Raw genomic sequence first — 15455 nt, forward strand, 5'->3', positions numbered from 1 at the left:
CGACCTTCATTTTTCTTTCTTTCTTTCTTCCTTTTTTTTTTTGTTCAATCCATGTTTGACAGCGATCAGCGATTGGTATGTCCGGTTCTGAAGGGCGAGGCTCTCAGCTTACCTTTTTTTCTGTTTCATTCTCATATCTGTGTATAATGGTTTTGCAGGCCTTCGATGAGGTCTCTTTTGGCACCTGGATATCCTGTACATGAGCGCCAACTGCATGTCTATAAGACCCGTATATCTCCTTCCACTCTTGCTGTTGTTTCGGACCTTGGTTTTTTCTTTTTGAACCTGTATAGCATAAACCCCTCATCTCACTCAGTGCATAGAAAGAAGACCTCCGTAAAAAGAGGTTACCTCACTTACCGAGTACAATCGCCGAGTAGATCTACTAGCCACCCTATGAATGCATTTCACGTAGATATAGATATCACAGCATGTTACACACACTGCATCGATTATGATTGTAGAAAGCCATAGTATATTCCAAGATGGAACGCTATGAATAGAATGAAAAGGCTCACATGCTTCTGAACCAAAATTAAAAAACCCAGAATCCAAGGACCAAACATAGCAATAGACCCAGGATACACCCCAACAAGATAAGATATCTGTATAGAAATAGAACGCTAGGTAGGGAAACACGCAGAAGCTAGATTATAACGTAGCGGAAAAGGTATCCGATATATCAAAGTACAGGGGGTAGAGACACAGTCGAAGTATCTTAGTGAAGTAGATGGGGACAGGGTAGGTTCGTTCGTGGCAGTCGTGGATTAAGGCGTGCTATAGATGCGGATATCAAGGTGGATTGGGGAAGAGGAAGGGGAGGGTTGAATCAGGTGCCCTGGTACGGGCCCGGGTGTGTGGGATCGCTCGATGAAGGCGACCGCGAGTGATCCAGGGGACGGCGCGACTGGTCCATGGATTTGCGCAGGTCGAGTGACCTGCGGGACTGATCGAAGGATTTGCGGAAATCGAAGGACTTGCGCTCCTGGTCCATGGACTTGCGCTCCTCCTCCTTGCGCTTCTTCTTCTGCATCTTCTTGACGGCCTGTTCGGTGAGCTGCTGGCGGAAGAGGCGCTCGACGACGTCCTTCTTGCGGGTGCGGCGGTCGCCGATCATGATGAGGATGCCGCCGGTGATGTTGCAGGTGAGTGAGCAGCACAGGATGACGGTGGTGAGGGCGAAGGGACGGACGTGGTAGCTGATGCCCCAGGTGCAGGCGCCGAGGGCGATCTGGAAAAGAGAGTGGCAGTCGAGGAGAACGACGATGGCGACGAGGAGGCGGAGCGGGAAGGCGTGGTGGGTGGGGGTTTCGTGGGGTTTGTAAAACGTGTGGGATTTGGCGAACTTTTCCTGATGGTGGATGAGCTTGAGCTGCTGGGCGCAATTGAGGACGGAGAACTCGTGCTCCTCGCCGAAGGGGGTGTTGCCGTATTCGACGTCGACTGCGGCCTCGGGGCGGGCAGGCAGGTCGTTCTTGTCTTTGAGAGCGGGGAGGGCGCGCTTCTGGCGGATCTTCCAGGTCAAAAAGGTGTAGCGGGCGATGAAGATCATGTGGTAGGTATCGACGGCGCGGAAGGGAGCCAGCCCGTCACCCATGATGGCGAAGAGAGCCACGAGGACGTTGTCGATGACGTTAATGACATAGAGCTGTTTCCCGCCCACATTGATCCAGCCTGGTTTATCTTAGCACCAGGAAGCTTGTCAACAAAGGTGTGTGGGCACATACCGATAAGGAAAAGTACCCAGGCAAGGCCAAACAGGGTAATCAGGGTCGCGTAGAGAGTGACCAGAAAACCGAGAGCTGTGCATTCCAGCCGTCAGTTGCACAGTTCGTTGAACATAGTATATCCCCAACTTACGTTTGGATACATATTTCCCAAACCCTACCATGGCCCGCTTGAAGGCAGAACGGCGCGAATGTAACATGTGCCTGACACGGTCATTCAGTTCCTCCACCTCTTCCTTAGTCCATCCTTCCAAGGTCATCTCTTCGGGCAGAACGGCAAACCGGCGCTCGGGGCTTTCGTCAAGGACAGAGGAAAGACTGGCAGATGGCTGTAGGGTTGGACGACTTCCTTTCTTTTCCGCGTCTGTCGATTCATCGCTTTCTGTTTCGCTAGAGTCCTGATCACGAGGCCGAGGAGGTGAGAGCGTATATGTCGGCATACGGTTTACCCACGTACCCAGATTGGGAATAAAGAGGGAGTTTTGCACGTTTGTGAGGGTGGATAGAGCTGATACTTCGGGGTCTTTGGGGGGGTTTGGTATTAGCAGTATGTCCAAATGGATTTCTCTAGGATTGATCTAGGGTTGCTAGGCAAAACTACTCACCGATAACATCCAGCACATCCACAATTTGAGACCGGTATTCCGTGGCATCCGGGTTCGGAGGCGGCGTGACAGACATTGTCCCATTGACAGTTGACGCACGATTCCGAGAGAAGCGATTGAGGGCCGCCTCGCTGGTTCGACGCAACATATTCCGATTGCCTGGCCGTGGGGCCATCGGCGGAGTGGGCTGCAACAACTGTTCCGTGACAAAGGGCTGTGAGGATGATATTTCGGCGACCGGGCTCTGAGGGCTGGAAGACTCCTCCTTCAACGAGTACATGGGCATGGCGTTCGTCTGATCACCGATCACCACTCGTGGGGGACCAAAGGGATCGGGGCGCGACCAGTGGCCAGGACGAGGTTCAGAGCTGCTGCGCCGACGACCCTGCCAGGCAGCGTCGCCGTCACTGTCTGCACCACCACCGGTCTGCTCATTTTGAACATTCCCAGCCGCCTCCGATCCACCAAAATTGGATTTCCGGCGAGGTTTTTGTGCATTGTTATCGAAGTTCGAGATCAAATTGCTCGTGGAGCCAACATTTCGCTGTCCTTGTAGATTCAAACCGCTGAACGATGGTGGACGTTGAATGCGGATACTTGGACGGCGTGGGCGGAGGGACGGGGCTCGTGGTCGGAGATATGACGTTGGTGCAGCTGGAGCCTCAGGTGTCGAAAGGTGGGCAGAAGATGGACGCTGGCCCTCCGAGGGATCGAGAGAGCCGTCCACAGGCTCGATGCGATCCATTGGGGGCGGAAGTAGGTCGAGAAGGACAAGAAGGACAAGAAGGAGCGAAAGTCCAGCTTCAAATCAGAGGAAGAGGAGGAAAAGAAAAGGGAGGGGAAAAAACAAGAAAGGGAAAAAAAAAATAGATAGAAGGCAAAGGCAAAAGTTGGTACTACTATGTAGTAGTAGTACCTAGGTAGTGAAAGTCGCCAAAAGAAGTGGAACAAATGGGAGATGAGTAGTGATTGACTAATCACTAATTCTGGGCTTATCAATCTCGTATCAAAATGCCATCAGCCACAGGCACGCGCTGCATTTTACTAAAAGAGGTAGTACTATGTAGTTCTATGGACTAGTTAACTAGGAAGACAGAAGAAGAAGAAGAAGAAGAAGAAGAAGAAGTGGAGGGCCACCAATATCTGTTGGTTATGTCGGAGGGACAACACTCAGTCAGTCTATCAGGTTGACAACTTGACAGAGGCGTTGACGTAGCAGTACTTAACTACTAACTACTCAGTCCTGACTCCTTACTCCTTAGTTACGGAGTACTTACTACGACTTCACTAATAATAATAAATGATAATATAATACTAATCGACTTCTTTCTAATTTCTATGTGGAACGGCGATCGGCACTAAGAATTGGAGTACTAGTAAGGCTGATCCGGATGCCTGAGGCCAACTTATCGTCGATATCTAAACCTTTCTGTCACCCAACCCATCCAACAAGTTGGCAACTGACCTGTTTATCAACTTCTTATCGACATGGCGATCCTCACTACATCAACTTCACTTTGCCAAGGGACATGGTTGCTCAGTCTGCAACATTGCTATCCTGATACATGGCTTGCTGGCTCAACCCCAGCATCTGAATCCCAAGCATTCATGGTACAAGTCAACATCGAATGAACACATATATTAATGCAAAACCTATAGCAACACCATATTTCTGGGCCTCATTGGGCGCAGGACTTGTCAAGACTCGGGCTTGTACCAGCTATTGGCAATAATAATATGCGGTTGAAGTTGGAATGCCGCCCACCCCCTCATCGGACGGCAAAAAGCCGTACAATATCTTCCTCGATCGCGAAAGAGCAGCCAAAAAAAAGCTTCCCGCTCCCAATGCAGCTCGCGATGCATTACCGGTTGAAGCTGGACTCAAAGGCGTGGTGATATCGCGGGACCAGGGATCTCGCACTCCAGACCTAGAGTCCTAGGACTATGAGTTCGAGGCTTCCAGCAGCTTCATAGTTCACAGCAATACGAGGTCAGATAATAATGGTTGCAGTGAGTTTGGGTTTGACATCTCAGATGAAAAGAGCCTAAGCAACAAGCAGGCTGAAGCAGGAAGAATCATCCCTTATGAGGGCTCTATCATCTCTGATCACAGACACTTAACATAACAGTACAGAGTACACAGGGTGATGATGGATGACCATGCAACAGCGAATAAAGCTGAAGTTGTGTTGGGTGCCAATGGAAACCCGGAACATCCACCATGACGACCTCTGTATTTCAACCACAGGAGTAACCAGGTCGAATTTCCAATATGTCAACTGTCTATCAGTCGCAGCCATTTTCTTGAGCAAGATGGAAAGAAAACTGTTCTCAACACACGTTGTACCACACCAGAGGGGCACACCTGGCCTGAGTCGGACAACAATTGGTTATCGAACCCGAACCAGTCCATAAATAATTGCTTCGAGATGTGGAACGCTAAAGAGGGCTAAATCAGCTAGAGTGGATAGCAGTGATGTCAATATCCCATCCAGACTCCAGAACTCCAGCGGTCTAGGGTAATTAATTACTGGCCAGGCCAGGTTGTTCACTACGAGGGCCCCAAAAGTCCAGAAACGCTAGGCGACGGCGGCCCCCCCCCTCCATCCCCTAAGGGTTAGGGGGATCCAGTGCCCAAGCTTAGGGGCCAACCGCCTAGGACTCAGGGCTCACCGCCCCGCGAGAACGCCCTTGGAAAGACTTTGGGCCTTCCGTCAGCTACAGCGGGGCATGACAGTACCAGTACCGTATCAACCCATCATCCTCAGGCATCAAACTACCCGAAACCGCCTAGCGTGCCACTCTTCGCTGCCTGCCCTTTTTCTCTCATCTTCTCCTTTCTCCGTCTCGACGTCCCATTCTTCCCTCTTCTCTTTCTTCTTCCCCCCCTCCCTCCCAAGGCAAATCTACCATTGTGATCAATCTCAGGATTTTCCCTCCAACTCTCTGTATCTAGGGCACCAAGCTACCCTTTCCTCCCCCCTCTACAAGTTTATCCCACAAGTCAAGTCAATCAACGTATTCAATCTTCCGAACAGGCAGGCCTAAAGCTCTCCTGAGTCCGTGACACATCTGACCGCATACCGCTCAAACCGATCCCGATCAATTTGAAAACCTTTTTTGTGTCCTCAGCCATCAAGATGTCTACTGCCGTCGAGAACAAAGCCGACAACCAGGCCCCTACCACTGCCAATGAGGCCACCAACGGTACTGCGCCTGCACCTGCTGCTGCCCAGCCCACCACCGATGCTGCGGCGGCCAGTGCCGATGAGGGTCGTCGGCTGTATATTGGGAACCTCGCGTATGCGACCACTGAGGGGGAGCTCAAGGAGTTCTTCCAGAGCTACACGATGTAAGTCGCTGCCCTTTCCGGACCCGTGTGCTCATTTTCCCTCGGGGGGGTTTCTTGGCTTCTTGTCCTCGGGCCTACTGGTAGCTGCGGGAACGGAAACCTACCTGTCATGCAACCGTTGGGGTAATTGCCGCCACGTGTGTCACAAACAAATCTCCCACCACTTACTGTGTCCATGGCAAATGGTTGATGATGGGAGAAATTGTTTCTGACTCAATTTCTCTCTCCCTACCCTTTGACATCAGTCGATTTCTCTCCCAAAACTCCTTTGGCTGACTCATGGCGTCTTTTCATAGTGAAAGCACCTCCATTCCTGTGAATCCCCGCACTAACCGCCCTGTTGGCTATGCGTTTGTGGACCTCGCCACTGCTCTTGAGGCCACCGCTGCTATCGAGGAGCTCTCCGGCAAGGAGATCCTCCAGCGCAAGGTTTCGGTTCAGTTGGCCCGCAAGCCAGAGCCCGCCGAGGCGAAGGCGGAGGGTGCTGCAAGTGGCGGTGAGGGCGCCAGTGGCACAGAAGGCCGCAAGAGGGTTGGCGGTCGTGCCCGTGGCCGCGGTCGCGGCCGTGGCCGTGGAGGCCGTTTCGGTCGTGGAGGTCGCGTAAGTTGCCCCACCCCCCCGGAAGGTTCATGTTGATTCGACTTTGCTGACATCGGACTTCAGAACCAATCGCAGAGCGGTCCTGCCACCACCGAGGTCCCTGTGAACGTTCCCGGCCAGGTTGATCCCTTGACTGAGATCACCAACGAGGCCGATGCCGCTGCCCCCGAGTCCGCTAAGCAGGCCGGCAAGCCTCGTGCCCCTCGTCCTCAGAAGCAGCGTGGTCCCCCCGAGGATGGCATTCCTTCCAAGACCAAGGTCATGGTGGCTAACCTGCCCTACGATCTGACCGAGGATAAGGTACGACATGAAAAGAATCTACTGCTGCCACTTGAACAGGATACTAACACGCCTTTGATTATAGCTCAAGGAGATCTTTGCCGACTACCAGCCCGTGTCCGCCAAGATTGCCCTGCGCCCCATCCCTCGTTTCATGATCAAGAAGCTTCAGGCCCGCAACGAGCGTCGCAAGGGCCGTGGTTTCGGTTTCGTCACCCTTGGTTCTGAGGAGCTCCAGGAGAAGGCCGTTCAGGAGATGAACGGTAAGGAGATTGAAGGCCGTGAGATCGCCGTCAAGGTTGCCATCGACAGCCCTGGCAAGGAAGATGAGCCTCTTTCCCCTAGCGAGCACACTGAGGCTGCTGCTGCTGCTCCTGCGGCCGCTGCTGAGGCGGATGCCCCTACTACCGCTGCCACCGAGACTCCTGCTGCCGCTCCCGCCGCCGCGGAGAAGGAGAACGCTGCCCCCGCTGCTGCTTAAATATGACAAGATCGTTCCAGTCCAGAACGTGTTTTTTTTTCCGTCTTCCTCTTGCTTCCATTCTCCAACTGTAGCACGCCAGTCGGATTGAATGATGTGGGAGGGTAGATGGTTGGTGATGGCCGTTGTGCATGGATGTTTATATTCATAGGTAAGCATCGTGAGGATGCCTTTTACGAGAAGTTCTCTTTTCCTTTGATCCCGCGAACCGCGGAGAAAAGCTGTGGATATTCTTTATGTTGGATCTGGCCTGAACAGGGGTTGCTGCGAAGAGTGATGATGATGTTTTTCCTTTTTTCTATATGGGATTGCCCACGCAAAACATCCCAGCTGGAGAGATGACCTACGGAGACGGATCTCGTGGCGACGAGAGACTGGACCTTTTAACGAATCTTGCCTTTATTCGCTGTATTGTATCTTAGCCACCATTTAGCTTATGAAATATGCCGCAAGGCTGGCCTTGAAGTGTCACGATGGTCCTGCTGTAGACGAACTTGCTCTCACTCTTGATTTCTTGATCTTCTGTGTATCTCGGACTCGTCTGACTTGTCTAACTGGTCTGGCTCAGGCTGTCCTCATAATAATTTAATCCGCATAATCATATTTCATTTTATTTCTGGTGCCATGGAAGAACTCCCCTTGCCGTCATTGTAGCTACGATGCTCCACAGCCAGCTCGAAATTCAAAGCATTGATCGGTAGTGTCGAACAATTACGATGCTCTCTTCCTCGCTCCATTCGACCTGCAATTCTTCTCCTGCTTGATTGTGCCTTTCTTGGAAAAATTCACTGTGCTTCGTTCTTGCATCTGTGGCCACAATCGCTTTGTGGAGGGGCGAACTCCGCCAATAAGTTGGACTGGACTGGCCACACTGCAGCCTTCACCTCGACTACACCAAGCGCGCCATAGGGGTTGGGAGATCGCTGTCTTTCTCTCTCCTCGATTTCTCTACATCTGCGTCGCTTCTTACTTAAATTATCCCATACAACAGTCGACATGTCTCGATTGTGGGAGGTCGACCCCGAGACGAAGGCCAAGGTATGTGTGTGCGTCTGTTTGCCTAGACTTAATGTGTCCTATCGCCAAATGCGTTGATCTTAAACTAATTCGCGTTCTTTACTGCTCAGTTGCTTCAGATCTCCAGGACCAATGGAAACGACAGATGTTGCGACTGCGGTGCACCGTCGCCTCAATGGGTTCGTTCAGTGTTGACTCCCCCCCCCCACGAACAATGGTCGCAAGCCGTCTCATCATATTCATGCCAGCCTGACTCTTTGCGATCCATGCATATCTCTCTAGGCGTCACCTAAATTCGGAACCTTCATCTGCCTCAACTGCGCTGGCACGCATCGCGGATTAGGCGTGCACATCTCCTTCGTACGCTCCATCACCATGGACGCGTTCAAGACCTCCGAGATCCTCCGCATGGAGAACGGAGGCAACGACCCCTGGAAGACATTCTACGACGATCACCCGATCACGCAGTCCGAAGGCCGGACCTTCGAGGACTCCACTATCAAGGAACGCTACGAGGGCGAGGTCGGCGAGGAGTGGAAGGAGCGCCTCGCCGCCAAAGCCGAAGGCCGCGACTACGTCCCAGGACAACCCAAGCCCAAACCCGCAGCGCAGCCCGCCGCCGCCTCGCGGTCCAACACGCCGCTCACCAACACGGGTCTTCGCCCCGGCCACGGCGCCGGCTCCCCGGCCTCCCACGACGGCATCGAGGGCACCGCCGCCGCCACGAAGAAGGAGCGCAACGAGGCGTACTTCGCCAAGCTGGGCTCCGAGAACGCATCGCGCTCCGCCTCCCTGCCGCCTTCGCAGGGCGGGAAATTCACTGGCTTCGGAGGCGGGCTGCCTCCCGCGCCGGCGAACAAGGGCCCCGCGCGCGCCGGCGTTCCCGGACTAGATGATTTCCAGAAAGATCCCGTGGGCGCGCTGACAAAGGGGTTCGGATGGTTTACGACGGCGGTGGGCAAGAGTGCCAAGACGGTGAATGATATGTACATCCAGCCGACAGCGAAGACGGTAACCCCTCCCCGCCTCCCTTTTTGTCCCCGCTGCCTTTTCCACACGAAAAAATTCTCAAAGACCAAAAGCAGACCGAGCGACGATCAACTAACTTGCTTCTTATAGATAGCTGAATCCGACTTTGCCGCACAAGCCCGCGTGCAGGCCACCCAGCTCGGCCAGAACATCCAGACCGGTGCGCGCGGCGCCGCGGGCCACTTCTCGCGCTTCGTCGAGGGCCCCGACGAAGGTGCCGCGGCGGCAGCGCGGCGCCGCCAGGAACCCGAGCGCAAGGACTTCTGGGATGATTTCTCGACGCTCGGCGAGCAGGACACCCCCCATCGGCGGAATACGTCGCGGTCGAGCGCGATCGGGACGACAGCCATCCGGCCTGGCGGGCAGGGTGGTTCGGCTGCTGGGGTTGGTTCAGGGTCGGGGCCTGGGTCTGGAGGCGGTGCGGCGACGGGGACAGGCGCGGCGGGTGGGAAGAAGGGGCATGATGAAGGCGGGTGGGATGATAATTGGTAGGGTGAGGGTTAGGTTGGTGGGTTAATCGGCTTGAGGACATTTCTTGAAGTCCTGTGATGTGTTGTTCTCTGCTTTTATGCTTGAGTGTTTGCTATGCCGTGCCGCGTGCGATTTAGAATACCAAATGCTTATTGTTGTTGAAGGGTGGGGGCGCTATGCTTCGTTGCTATTTCAGAACTAATGTACATTTTTGCCTTTCTTGGATATGATCCGATATGATACTATACATGACTTTTCCCCTTCGTTCTCATACCTCCATACTCGCGTAGAAAGAGCAGAGGAGCAGCGGAGACTCTGGGTTTAGTAATAATCCCCTCTCAACTCCGCCAGCACGGCCTTCTGCCGCGGCGCACTCATGACCTCGAACCGATCCACGCTCATGACGAACGTGCCTCGTCCCGCGCTCAGACTGCGCAGATGCTTGAGATACCCGACCATTTCCTTCAGCGGGACCTTAGCAGTGATGGTGCGCGGGCGGACTGCGGAGACGGGCATCGCGGCGCCGACGGAGGGCGTCTCGAAGGGGTCCGGGGGCGCGTAGATGCGGCTGGTGTCGATGGCGGGGAGGTCCTCGGGGGCGGTGGGCGAGGAGGCCAGGTCGGTGGAGGGGAGCGGGGCCGCGTCGTCGAGGGAGACGATGTGGCCGCCGCGGGCGGCGGAGATGTCGTGGACCACGGCGCCGAGGCTGGCTTCGTCGATGCTGATGATGACGTTCATGACGGGTTCCATGAGCGCGGTGCCGGCGGATGGGGTCGCGGATGCGGCGGGGTTCACGAGGTCGCGGAGCGCGGCGGAGGTGGCGAGGCGGGCTGCGGCGGAGAGAGCGGAGGGCGTGGTGTCTGTTCCGAAGAGGTGGGTGGCTGGGTCGAGGGTAAGAGTGACGCGGGTGTTGTGCATGGGGAAGGTGAACTGGGGGCCGCGGGCGAGGGCCGCGAGGCAGCCGTTGTGGAGGGCTGAGCGGAGGGCGGGCATATCGAGGCCCGGGGGCAGGAGGGGGCTTTCCTCGGTGCCTTTCTTGGTTTGCTCGACCTGGAGGCTCGGGGCGAGGATGATGATCTGGTTGCCGTCGTGGGTTGTGACGGAGAGCGCGCTAGGGTCGGGTGCGCTCGCGGTGTCCGCGTTGAAAGGCTCTACTGTGACCGTGCAGCCAGCTTTGCCCTTGCGGCCGGCGATCTCCTTGTCGAAGATCTTGGTGATGGCGGGGGAGGCGCCGAGCGGGGTCTCGCGGTAGCCGATCTCAATGCGGCCCATGGAGGCTTTGGCCTTGAGGTCGTTGATCAGGCGATCGCGCGCAATCTCCAGATGGAGCTCGCCCATGCCGCTCAGGAGAGTCTGCCCAGAGTCCTCGTCAACGGTCACATGGAGACTAGGGTCTTCCCGTAGGAGGAGCGCGAGAGACTCCTGCAGCTTCTTCTCCTCGCTGAGGCTGTGCGGCTCGACGCCGGCGAAGAAGACGGGAGGCGGTACGTCGATAGGCCGCAGCTGGAGGGTATCGAGTGGTTCAGGCGGCGTCACTTTGTTGCCCGCGTACGAGACGAGTGTGTCGCCGGTACGGGCGTGCTTGAGGCCCACCACGACGCCGATATGTCCCTCCGGAATCGAGTCTACTTCCACCGCGTCGTTGGCGTACATCTTGAGCAGGCGCGGCGCCCGCTCGGAGACATGCAGATTGGTATTGAACAGAATGCTGTTTCGGTCCAGAGACCCGGAGTACACACGGACATACACTAGGACTCCTCGCTTAGGGTCGTTGACCACCTTGAAGGCTAGAGCGCAGCCTTGTAGATTCTTCATCACATTGCGGGAGTCGGCGTGTGCGGTGGATTTCTTCTTGTGCTTGCCCTTTGACAACGCAGCCTGCTCCTTCTGCTCTACAAGGAGATCACCAGAAAGCAGGCGCTGAAGACCCCCTCTGACACCGCCGATGCTCACTTCCGGGTCTGGGGCCTCGGGAGGGCTGGGAAGGAGGTTCACCACCGCATCGAGCAGAGGCTGGACGCCAATATTCCGAAAGCTCGCGCCTGCAAACACCGGAACAATATTGCTGCTTTGCTCTTCGAGAAGACAGCGGCGTAAGCTCTCGATAATGTCGTGGGGAGGGACCGCAAGATGGTCCTCATCGTATTCCAAGAACTTCTCCACCATCGTCTCGTCATGCTCGCTGAGCAATTCCACGAGCGCAATCCGGGCACGTCGTAGCTCCTTCCCTAGCTGGGCTTCCTCGGCGTCCAGCTGCTCCAGGCTCAGCATCTTCACTACCTTGCCGTCTCCTTCTTGCCATCTTAGACCCTGTAGATTAATAGCATCCGCAACACCAACAAAGCGGCCATTCCCGCCTTCGAACCACGGAATCTGGCACACCGCAGGGAAGGCTCTCAGTCGGGAGCCTACCTCTCGGACCGTGCGTCCAAAGGCAGCACCGTCTCTATCAAGCTTGTTGACATAGATAATTCGCGGTATGCGATACGTGCTGGCCTGGTGCCAGACTTGCTCCGTCTGTGCCTCAACGCCCGCAACCCCATCTAAGATACACACTGCACCATCCAGAATACGCAGGGATCGCAGAACTTCAAACGTAAAATCCGCATGCCCCGGTGTGTCGATTAAATTCATGGTATGTGATGCTGCAGACCTGGGACTTTGCACTTCCTGCTGGCTTGCAGCCTGCTCATCCCCAGCAGTCGGCGGCCAGTGGAACGTAATGGCCGCCGATTGAATGGTAATTCCTCGCGCACGCTCAGCAGGTAGAAAGTCCGTGACCGTAGAGCCCTCGTCTACGTCGCCGATCCTCCTCGTGAAGCCACTGTAATAGAGCATGCGCTCGGTGGTGGTTGTCTTGCCCGCATCGATGTGGGCGATGATACCGATGTTCCTGGTTCGGTCAAGTATCTTCTCCTGCCATCTAACCGTAGACGTGGAGAAAATTTTCAATTGGCCATGATCCTGGAAGAGACAGATTCTGTTGGAGTTTCGGGGTTGTCTCGAACCCAATCCCAGGTGTCTAGCAGCATTAAGAGCTCTGGCACCAAAAGGCCGCGCCTGGGGAAAGCTGCGTAAGAAAGGAGCTGCAACCATGGCCAGATCTCATCAACAATTGCTAGAAGGTCGGTATTTACAAGAGCACATCCTTTACCCGTAGTTTAGATAAAGTGAGAAAAAGGGCATGGAAGGAGACATCCGCAAAAGAGTGTTTGACCGATGATATGATGCTATTGATCTTTATCTCCCGCTGGGTCAGTGACTTCTTGGTGCCTGACCAATCGGGTGTCGACCTCCCCCAGCGACGTAACCTTCGTTCTCTCCACAGATCCTCCTCTTCCGTCTCATCTCCTCCTCCTGCACAGTCTCGCTTTCCATTGCTCTGCACTCTTTTCTCTCGTCCTTTCTCGCTCAAAATATTCCAATTGATCTAACGTCTGGAAACTACAGGTATGCCCGGATCTGTCTACGCCTCCCTCATAGCTCGTATCAAATGCTGATGAAATTGCGCCCGCAGCTCCTTGCAGACGTGGTTCCATCGGACGCCTGAACACCCACCCCCGAACAAGGCATAACTGGTCATGGACTACTCGGCCATATCGCACGATCCGGAGCATCCTTCGGGCTCTGATCCCTGGGCATCTCCTCGGGCCACTCAGTCATCCTTCCCTGCATCGAGCAACAATGACATTCCCTCCTCGCCGCTTCCCCCGCAGCATGACCGGGAAGAAGATTCCCGTCCTAAGCCATCTGAAAATGGGGCTCCGAGCTCCCCTGACCTCTCCGCGCGGTTGCAGAGCGCACAACTAGGAGATCCTGACTATGCGGTTGAACAACCACCATATGCTACGCAGCCGCAATATGCCAATGAGCCTCGGTCCCAACTGCCTGCGCGGTATCAGACAGGCGCCAGACAGAATGCCAGACACCCGGGCCCAGCGTATAAGATCCAGGCGAAGATTACAGGACTAGAGCGTACGGGCAAGAAGGATCCTGTACTTCGATTTGATGTTCATGTAAGTTGTTTCACCGATGGCAACCCTCTCCTGATGATTCGACGTTAACGTCGCTTATTAGACAAATGTCCCCAAATTCAGAACGACACAGTATCGCGATGTCCGACGCACCCATGCGGAATTCTCGAAATTGGCGGATCATTTGATTTCAGCAAACCCAGAGGTTCTCGTCCCTGCCGTGCCGCCGCCGTTGACCCCCGCCGGGGCTGGAACTGAGGAGGACGAGATCCGAGTCAAGGCGTCCATGCAGCGATGGCTAAACATTGTCATGAGTAACGAGGTTTTGATGCAAGATGACGAGGTCGTCTTGTTCGTGGAGAGCGACTTTGGCTACAGCCCTGTCGTCCGGATGAAGCAGCCTGCGACAGGAGTTCGAAGGAAGGTCCTGAAGCAATTCGCCCCGCCCCCGGACGATACGCCCGAATTGCAAGATGCACGACCGGTCGTAAAGATGTTTTATCTTGGGGCCATGGATACCAGCCACAAAGTTGACCGTGTGGTCAAGGCCCGTCGCGGTGAGTCTTCCCCAATCCACGGTCCCTGAGAAGTTGCAACTGACTGTTATGTCTTGTTTCAATTTAGGCCTTGGTCTCGCCGAGACGGATTTTGGTGTCAAGCTGGGGCAGATGCATGTGCAAGAGTCTCATCCCGGTCTTGCGAATGCCTACAAGAAGTTGGGCAAAGTCATCCAGACGGTGGGAGACTACCACGCAGTTCAGGCAACCGCAGAGGCAACTACTCTGGAAGATCCTTTGAGCTATCATTCGTCCGACGCATTCATTGTCAAGGAGACATTGACCAACCGCCACATCCTGCTTCGTGAACTGATCCAAGCTCAGCAAGTTACCCGCAGCAAGCGTGCCGCTGCGGACCGGTTGAAGGGCAGCTCGTCGGTACGGCCGGAGAAGGTTGACGAGGCCATCAACGCCTTGGACGAGGCCCAGGGGCACGAAGATTACCTGACCAAGAAAACACAACGCGTCACATCGAATCTTCTGCTGGAGAAGCGTGCCTGGTTTGACCGCACATCGAACGACCTGTTGAACAGTCTACGCGAATACACTATCCGCCAAATTGAATCGGAGCGCCGCACCCTTGCGACACTAGAAAGCGTTCGGCCGGATATCCGTTCTATTGATTCTTCCGGCGGTCTAAGTCGCCTGGGACGCGAGTCTCATCCGTCCATCCGACGGCCGAACATGGCTTCCAGTCAAGGCCCCAAGGGAGACGCGTGGAGCGGCATTCCCCGTCGCAGTGACAGCATTGGACGCAGTCTGAGTGGTAGCTTCATTGCGCCTACGCCCGATGAGGATGACGAGGTGAACGGACAAGGGGCCGCCGCTAAGGGACAACTGCGATCGACCAGTGGCGTTGGATCGATTGCGGAGGAGGATGACGATGATCGACTGGATGCGAAGAACGCGGCCAGCCGACTGGCCACCAGCACCTTTTGAGCGATTCCTGTAGATTACGGACGTGATGTTGTGTGAGATTCCCCTGTGACAGCTAGTTTTCCATTTTGTGGTCCTCTTTCTTTGTCCTACGGCAGAGCGCATTCTGTTTTTTTGAGCTTGCAAATGATTTACGCCTCCTTCCATTGCTATACCTCTCTGTCTGTATCCACAGCATATCGCAAATACACAACCCTCTGACCATCTCCGACTCGTTTCAATTCGATTTCCGCTGCAAACTATTTTCCGCCTTTTCGTCCGGATCAGGGTGATGGGATATCCCGTTGGGTTGGGAGAACATTCAACAAATGGATCGACTCACAATGAACTGAAGATGTGATTGCTAATTGCTAAGTGTGAAGGCCACCACTCCCATTTGCCTTTCTGGCGCGCCATCCCATACCGTCGATCTTCAGCCAGACCGCTA

At 54.9% G+C, this 15455-nt stretch overlaps 5 protein-coding genes across 5 annotated transcripts, besides 6 other annotated features; 3 read left to right on the forward strand and 2 right to left on the reverse strand.

Moving 5' to 3' along the window:
• The first annotated feature begins 11 nt into the window (after positions 1-11).
• Positions 12-42: a microsatellite.
• Positions 43-829: 787 nt separating this feature from the next.
• Positions 830-3077, reverse strand: ACLA_010370 (uncharacterized protein; the record flags this gene model as incomplete). The annotated part of the gene is made up of 4 exons (XM_001274036.1): positions 830-1674; positions 1728-1802; positions 1861-2250; positions 2333-3077. The coding sequence occupies 4 exons, from the start codon at positions 3075-3077 to the stop codon at positions 830-832; spliced, it is 2055 nt and encodes a 684-aa protein (XP_001274037.1).
• A 19-nt stretch (positions 3078-3096) lies between these two features.
• Positions 3097-3120: a microsatellite.
• A 300-nt stretch (positions 3121-3420) lies between these two features.
• Positions 3421-3457: a microsatellite.
• Positions 3421-3458: a microsatellite.
• A 2014-nt stretch (positions 3459-5472) lies between these two features.
• On the forward strand, positions 5473-7044 carry ACLA_010380 (RNA recognition motif domain-containing protein; the record flags this gene model as incomplete). The annotated part of the gene is made up of 4 exons (XM_001274037.1): positions 5473-5684; positions 5981-6284; positions 6360-6584; positions 6649-7044. 4 exons carry the CDS (start codon positions 5473-5475, stop codon positions 7042-7044), a joined length of 1137 nt encoding a protein of 378 aa, XP_001274038.1.
• Positions 6220-6255: a microsatellite.
• Positions 6922-6952: a microsatellite.
• Positions 7045-8040: 996 nt separating the features above from the next.
• On the forward strand, positions 8041-9582 carry ACLA_010390 (GTPase-activating protein GCS1; the record flags this gene model as incomplete). The annotated part of the gene is made up of 4 exons (XM_001274038.1): positions 8041-8082; positions 8172-8240; positions 8344-9072; positions 9181-9582. 4 exons carry the CDS (start codon positions 8041-8043, stop codon positions 9580-9582), a joined length of 1242 nt encoding a protein of 413 aa, XP_001274039.1.
• A 300-nt stretch (positions 9583-9882) lies between these two features.
• ACLA_010400 (mitochondrial elongation factor MEF2) lies at positions 9883-12657 on the reverse strand (the record flags this gene model as incomplete). The annotated part of the gene is made up of 1 exon (XM_001274039.1): positions 9883-12657. The coding sequence occupies one exon, from the start codon at positions 12655-12657 to the stop codon at positions 9883-9885; it is 2775 nt and encodes a 924-aa protein (XP_001274040.1).
• A 485-nt stretch (positions 12658-13142) lies between these two features.
• Positions 13143-15031, forward strand: ACLA_010410 (retromer subunit VPS17; the record flags this gene model as incomplete). The annotated part of the gene is made up of 3 exons (XM_001274040.1): positions 13143-13577; positions 13639-14092; positions 14160-15031. 3 exons carry the CDS (start codon positions 13143-13145, stop codon positions 15029-15031), a joined length of 1761 nt encoding a protein of 586 aa, XP_001274041.1.
• Between the last annotated feature and the right edge of the window lie 424 nt (positions 15032-15455).

This window comes from Aspergillus clavatus, genomic scaffold (genome assembly GCF_000002715.2).
Source record: "Aspergillus clavatus NRRL 1 1099423829795 genomic scaffold, whole genome shotgun sequence".
NCBI classification, from domain to species: domain Eukaryota; kingdom Fungi; phylum Ascomycota; class Eurotiomycetes; order Eurotiales; family Aspergillaceae; genus Aspergillus; species Aspergillus clavatus.